This window comes from Erinaceus europaeus, chromosome 16 (genome assembly GCF_950295315.1).
Source record: "Erinaceus europaeus chromosome 16, mEriEur2.1, whole genome shotgun sequence".
Taxonomy (NCBI): Eukaryota; Metazoa; Chordata; class Mammalia; order Eulipotyphla; family Erinaceidae; genus Erinaceus; species Erinaceus europaeus.
This window is the reverse complement of record NC_080177.1, coordinates 79989892-79996470: the sequence shown is the minus strand read 5'-3', so window position 1 is coordinate 79996470 and position 6579 is coordinate 79989892. Positions and strand designations below refer to the sequence as shown.

Sequence of the window (6579 nt, the reverse complement as noted above, 5' to 3'; positions counted from 1 at the left end):
AACTATTAACTCTCCCCCCCCACAAAAAAAAGTGTGTAACAGTGGAGCTCAGAAATGCTACTGGCACATCTGTAACATGTCAGAATTCACTCTGTCAGACCTTCCTGTGACTGAATCCAAAAGTTCCTACTTCATCTATAAAAATGGGAAGAATCTAACGAGCAATGACCTGTTAAATGGATTTAAACATAATGACACTTTTTTACTTGCCATGACAATTTATTTCAAAATGCCATCAGGGAGATAGTTGGAGGAATATGTAATTATCACAATGATCTTTCATCACTTCTCCACAAGAGGAATCAATGCGATGTTCTCCTGTTCATGATTTACTCTTACTACTCAGTTTTTGTGAAGGCGTCTGTTTCACTGATGATTTACTCTTAATACTGAGTTTTGGTGAAGGCCTCTCTTTCAGTGATGATTTTATATATATTATCTCTGGAACTGTTTTCAGCGTTGTAGTTGACTTTGACTGTACTTGTAAACTCTTACTACTCGGTTTTTGTGAAGGCATCGGTTTCACTGATGATTTACTCTTACTACTCAGTTTTTGTGTAGGTCTCTTTTTCACTGATGATTTTATATATATTATCTGTGGCCCTGTTTCTAGCTCTGCCGACATTGCCTCTACTCGTAAACAACATCCTAAAAATACTTCAATAATCAAAAAAATGAAACGCATACAAATTAAAACTAGAGCCGCATTTATGACAGGAACCACAGTACCCTGGATATGATACTCTCTGCTAGGTGGGGGGCCGCTGTCTATACTGCCACCAATCCCCCTCTCTGCACAAGATGGCGGTTTCCAGCCTTTCAGACAATGACAGTGCTTCAGGCTGTTGCACACGCCCCTGAAGTTGCATGTCTTGACATCACAGTCAAAATTCAAATCTTGAAAGAAAGTGCAGTTCTGATTTTTACAGTAGCATCCTGGCCCACATGTTGCTCCATCCACCACAAGTCCCATTACTGGCAGTTCAGTCCCAAAGTGTGCATCAAATCCAAAGCAGTTTTCTTCTTTAATATGTTTGACTTTTATCTGATGAAAGGTAGTGTGTTCACCTGCACCAGGAACTTCTCTAACATCAGCACAGTGCAACATTCCACAAAAAACATCATCTTCTTCACAGGGTAAGGGTTTGCCTCCACCTCGTACTGCCCTGACACCACAGTTGCCAAATCTGTCTCCCCTCCTATTCAATTGTTGATAACAGGCTGGTGAACCATCTTTTATCTTGTAGCCAAAGAGAGACTGGCATTGCATATCTCGGTCACTACAGTTTCCATGCATGCAAACGGCTAGTGGTGAACAAGGGGTTCCATCCTGGATATACACATCCTGTGGGCAAGTGGCTTTTTTCCCATCACAGTATTCTGGCAGGTCACAAATACCAAGTTTATCCCTACACATCACTCCAGGGGGGGCGTATTTACACCTTTTGCAGCAACCTCCTTCATCACAAATGCTCCCCAAACTGAGGGCACAAGTGGTCTCACAACATGGATCCCTGGCACACTCCTTTAAGGAGCCACAGTCACATTCTTCTTTTTGGTTTATGATCTTATCTCCACAGCGAAGTGTTTCATAAGGAAAATTGTAATATGGGACATTCCGTACAGACAAACAAGCATCCCAACCATTGAAACGAATTTGCATTCGTTCAAATGTACAATTGCTCACCATGTCATGAAGACCAGGTTCTGGAGACATGAGACAGCTAGTTCTTCTAAAACAATGGCAACTAGAAGAATCATGAGCACAGCCAAAAAGGTGACATACTGCATGTGCTATAAGAAGTGCACCTAAAAATATGTGTTTCCTTGCTATATATACATATGCTGCTGACCAGTTGGGATTGCATAATGAACCTTGGAAGGCAAAATAGGTACGTTGATAGATCCTATCACCTGTTAAAAGAAACGATGCATCATGAGGAAATAGATGGAACACTGCATAAAATTTCCAGATACCAAATTCATTTATAGCATCAGATATATTTTGTTTTCTATAATAATTAAATGAATCATATCTATCCCAGATGCATAAAATACGTATATTCACATTTAAAAAAGCCTTAATGTAAACAGTATGTATTATGCTGTTTAGAATAACTATATTCTCTACTATGCTTGTGAGATTGCTGTTGTTGTCTACCAATGACTTAGCCACTGTGTAATGAAGTTTTAAATGTTTAGTATGTGGCCACCACAAATAAACGGGACCTGCTCTAGGAGCTTCAGAAAGCATGGCCTCTTCATAGGATTGATGGTTTCTCTCTCCAATGTCACAGCCCTCAATCCCCGATGGTTCCTCCATCACAAGCAGAGAAATCAAATGTTCAAATCTGGAAGAAGCCTCCAGTGGTTTGATCTCATAAGTGAAGTCATCCACCTGCAGCATGCCACGCAGACCCCCGTAGCAGGTGTCCAGTGTGCCCGTGGAGCCAGGAACCCCCTCCAGGTAGCTGTAGTAGTAGCAGTCTCGAGGAACAAAGGGGTAGTCCTCCTGCATGGCACCCTGATCATTGTTGGTGAGCACAGGAAAATGTCTGGGCATGATGTTCCTTTTGATCTTCATGTGCAGCACGTGCCTTTGGCCCCTGAACACCAACCTGTAGGACAGCCGGCCTTGGGCCTGGGCTCCACTCCACTGGTGGGACACCTTCCTGGGAACCACAACTTCAGAGGAAGTGAAGTGCCATCCTGGTGGAGCATGAGAGCAGCAGGCCTGGGAGAAGATGACACAGAATAGGGGCAGCCAGAGATGACCTCTCAGGTAGCCTTGGACCCAGGCAGAGCCCATGACTGAGTGAGCCTGTCAAGTCCTGAGTAACTGCAATCAGCTGGTGGCCAGGCAGGACTGTCCCTGAAACTGCAGCTCTTCAGACAGCATCATTGTGACAGCAGAGACAGGCTGCAGTCTTGACACTCTCAGAGGTGGGGCTGGGGAGGAGATTACATAACAATGGTCTGCTCAATAGGAAAGAGTATGTTCTGATATGGGGACCCTAGTATATGGGATTGGGAGAGTAACACAGGAAGGATTTGAGAAGTAGTTGCGTGCCTGGGCTGAATGGTCCCATGGTCTCTTGGAGAGATCACAAGGGTAGAATCACTGGGATATTCTCAAGGCCATCACACTTAAGGACTCTTCTTTTTCAAACCAAAGGAGATGAGTGATCACTGGGTAATGAAAATAGAGAATGAATCTTTATTCCCTTTTGTTCTGGATGATCTCTTATGAATGTAAGTGGGAAAGAATAAGAGAATGGAAGCTTCACTGTACAAAATGTGAGGAGACAATTTGGTATTTGTCAAAACTAGAGATGACTGAGTGATTTGAGAGGTGGTGCAAAACTTTTAATCCCAGGTCCTCAGCTTCATCACAGCCTCTGATATTGATACCTGGGTTCACTTTCTTCTGTTAATGGAGAAATAACTTTTTTAGAACTTGAATTATGTTGGTGGTCTTGTCTTCACAGTACTAAAAGAAAAGTATTGCCAATCAACTGTATTCTGCCTTGTAAACTTATCATCAAATATGAGGGAGAAACAAAGGTCTTTGCATACATAAAAACTAAAGGAATTTGCCACACTACCAGACTTGCCTTGCAGAAATCACTGAAAAGATTCTCACAACAATAAAACAAATAAAGTAACAGAATCTCTGACTCAGGTGGTTAACAGTTAAATAGAACCAGGACAACAAAAAGAGTAACAAGGAAGAACAAGATAAGAGGGGGATGAAAAAAGACAGAGCAGTACAATTAAATGCTGCTGAAAGAACACTTTACTTGCTAAAGATCTTACTGATTATTCAGTGGTGTTCTGTAATGGGAAATGACAGGGGTAAAGTATACACCATACTTTCTTTTTAAATTTCTATATTGGGGGAGTAATGTTTTTACATGCGAGAGTCAATACAATAGTTTGTACATGCATAACATTTCTCAGTTTTCCACATAATAATACAACCCCCTCTAGATCCTCTGTCATCCTTTTCCAGGACCTGCACTCTTCCCCTGCACCCACCCCAGAGTCTTTTACATTGGTGAAGTATACCAACTCTGGTTCAGGTGCTACTGGTGTTTTCTCTTCTGATCTTGTTTTTCAACTTCTGCCTGAGAATGAGATCATCCCATATTCATCCTTCTGTTTTGGACTTATTTCACTTAACATGATTTCATCAAGTTCCATCCAAGATGGGCTGAAAACGACCGCCATATTTTCTATCAAAGTTCCAAATCCTGTTTCTTGACTCACTTTATCCCATAACTACCTTCAACTAATAGAGACAACTTGCAGTTTGGTTACTTATTACTTTTTCTGTTTAGTTTTTTCAAATCATGTCTTTCAGTCTGTTATACTGCACATTTAAATAAAAATATTTACTATTTGAACAAGATCATGTTAAAGAGAAATTAATATAAGAATTTCTATACTTAGACTCCCTAGGCAGAAGTATTTCAGTGAATTTCATCAAAGCACAGTTGGATTGTCTTGAAAAATTAAAAGAAAAAAATTACTATCTGAATGACAGTGAATGCACAGAACAGTGGGTAGAGAGGAGAGGGAGAAAAAGACTCAAGCAGAGACATGGCAGTGCACTGCCTCTGGGAATCATATTTCCAATGGCTTCAAACCTATGAGGTGGTTTTAAAGGGCCCACACAAAGCCAGGCATTGACTGGCTTTAACAAAGAAGCTCAGGGCTTCTCTTTAGAGCTGTAGTGGTCACAGTCAAACTTCAGGAAAGCATTCCAGGCAACCAGGGAACTGAGCATTGGAACATGATGGCACCAAGGCAGCTGAACAAACTCTGTGGTGTCCCAGATGCCACAGAAACCCAGAATATGGGGTAACACTGCCCTGCAGTGAAGAAAGATACTTTGACTTCACAGTTGAAGTCCTACTTTCAGGAAACAGTGTGGGAAGAGAGAAGGAGCCCTGGGATCCTGCCCTCCCAAGCACACCAGGACTCTGTTCAGGTGATATCAGGCACCATAATAGTCTGTCACTTCTTTAAATCTTTTACTGTTTCCTCTGCAACTCACAAACAAAGCAGATCCCAGCACCACCTGTGGAGAACAGAATCCAAAACAGATGGGTAAAACTAGGAATACTACCGTATTGGGAAACCAAGGTGACTAAGCACTTAATGATGGAGATCCAAGAGATCTCTCAGAGGAAGAATTTAAAAAATCCATTCCAGGAAACTTGAAGACATCCAAAACTCTCAACTTAATATATGGAGAAACAGAATAAGAAAGAAATCCACAATCTGAAAGATACACTTGATAGGAAAATGAAAATCACATAAACAGAGCTACGGAGTGTGAAGGATTCTTTGAATGCATTCCATTCTCAAATAGCAAATGGAGGAATCTGGCTTAGTCATATAGAAGAGAGAACATCTGGAGCAGAGACAAAAATGACCACACATTCTGATTCAAAGTATAAGGAGAACAAGGGCTTGGGGGAAAGAAATCAACTCTTTTCAAGAGATTGAACACTCTTAGAAAGAAAATACCAGAATTGAAAACATCTAGGGGAAAAAAGAGAGAAATAAAGAAAGGAAGGAAGGGGTATAGAAACCACCTTCAAAGAAATACTGGAATAATACTCTCATCGTCTGGGTTATGGTCTAAGTGTAGATGTTCAGGAAGCAGAGAGAAGTCCCTAATTTCTAAGCCCTAACAGACCTCCATCAAGACACACCATTGTAAAACTATCAAATATCAAGGACAAAATGCTAGGGAAACAAGAAAATGAGTTACAGATGCAGTACATCCAGACTCACATCAGATGTTTCAACAGGAACCGTGGATGTCAGCAGAGAGAGGATGTATATTCAAGCTGTTATATAAGACAACATCTGTCAGCCTTGTATACTGTATTCTGACATACTGTCATTCAGATATGAGAGAAGAATGACAGCAGTAACAGTATACAAAAACTACAGGAGTTTACCATTATGTAGGCGAGGTTTCTGCTACTTTCTATAATATCATAAAATCTTGAGAGTGTTACATACTCAACTTCTGTATTCTTGACATTCTGTATTTGAAGGCGTTGATATTTCTGGGGCAAACTACTGTAAGAATGACCTCAGGATGAGGGTCAGTGGGGAGCCAGTTACCACGCAGAGCATTTGCTTTCCCATGTGAGAAGACCTAATTTCAGCCCTGGCAGTAGCAGGAAACATTAGAAAAGGCACCAGGGAAGCCCTGTGCATAGTGAAGCAGTCCTGTAGTATCTTCACTCTCCCACCCTCACTTACAGCCTTTCAAGAACAAATCAACAAATCAACACTACAAAATAAAGGGGAGACAATAGGTCATGAGACAGCTCAGTGGTCTCCTGTAGATACGGGCCTTGAGTTTATTTCCTGATTCTCTTTTTTCATTCTATCTCCCTTATGTTCTTTTTTTTTTTTTTCTTTTGTCTTTTTTCTTTTTTCTCCTTTTACTTGCACATTTTTCATATCTGACTTATGGTGGTTCCTGAGATTAAAGTGGGACACTGGACTTTCAGTTGAGAAAGTATTTACCATAATGATGGTGCTGCTTCCCAC

General features: G+C 41.0%; 1 protein-coding gene across 1 annotated transcript; it reads right to left on the bottom strand.

Annotated features, from left to right (window-relative positions):
* Window positions 1–219: 219 nt before the first annotated feature.
* LOC103124540 (disintegrin and metalloproteinase domain-containing protein 20-like) lies at window positions 220–3176 on the bottom strand. The gene has a single exon (XM_007535257.2). It carries the CDS (start codon window positions 2807–2809, stop codon window positions 323–325), a length of 2487 nt encoding a protein of 828 aa, XP_007535319.2. The 5' UTR covers window positions 2810–3176; the 3' UTR covers window positions 220–322.
* Between the last annotated feature and the right edge of the window lie 3403 nt (window positions 3177–6579).

Bases quoted from the DNA above. Each gene is read 5' to 3' on its own strand.
- LOC103124540 (XM_007535257.2), bottom strand. From the start codon at position 2,809: ATGGGCTCTGCCTGGGTCCAAGGCTACCTGAGAGGTCATCTCTGGCTG.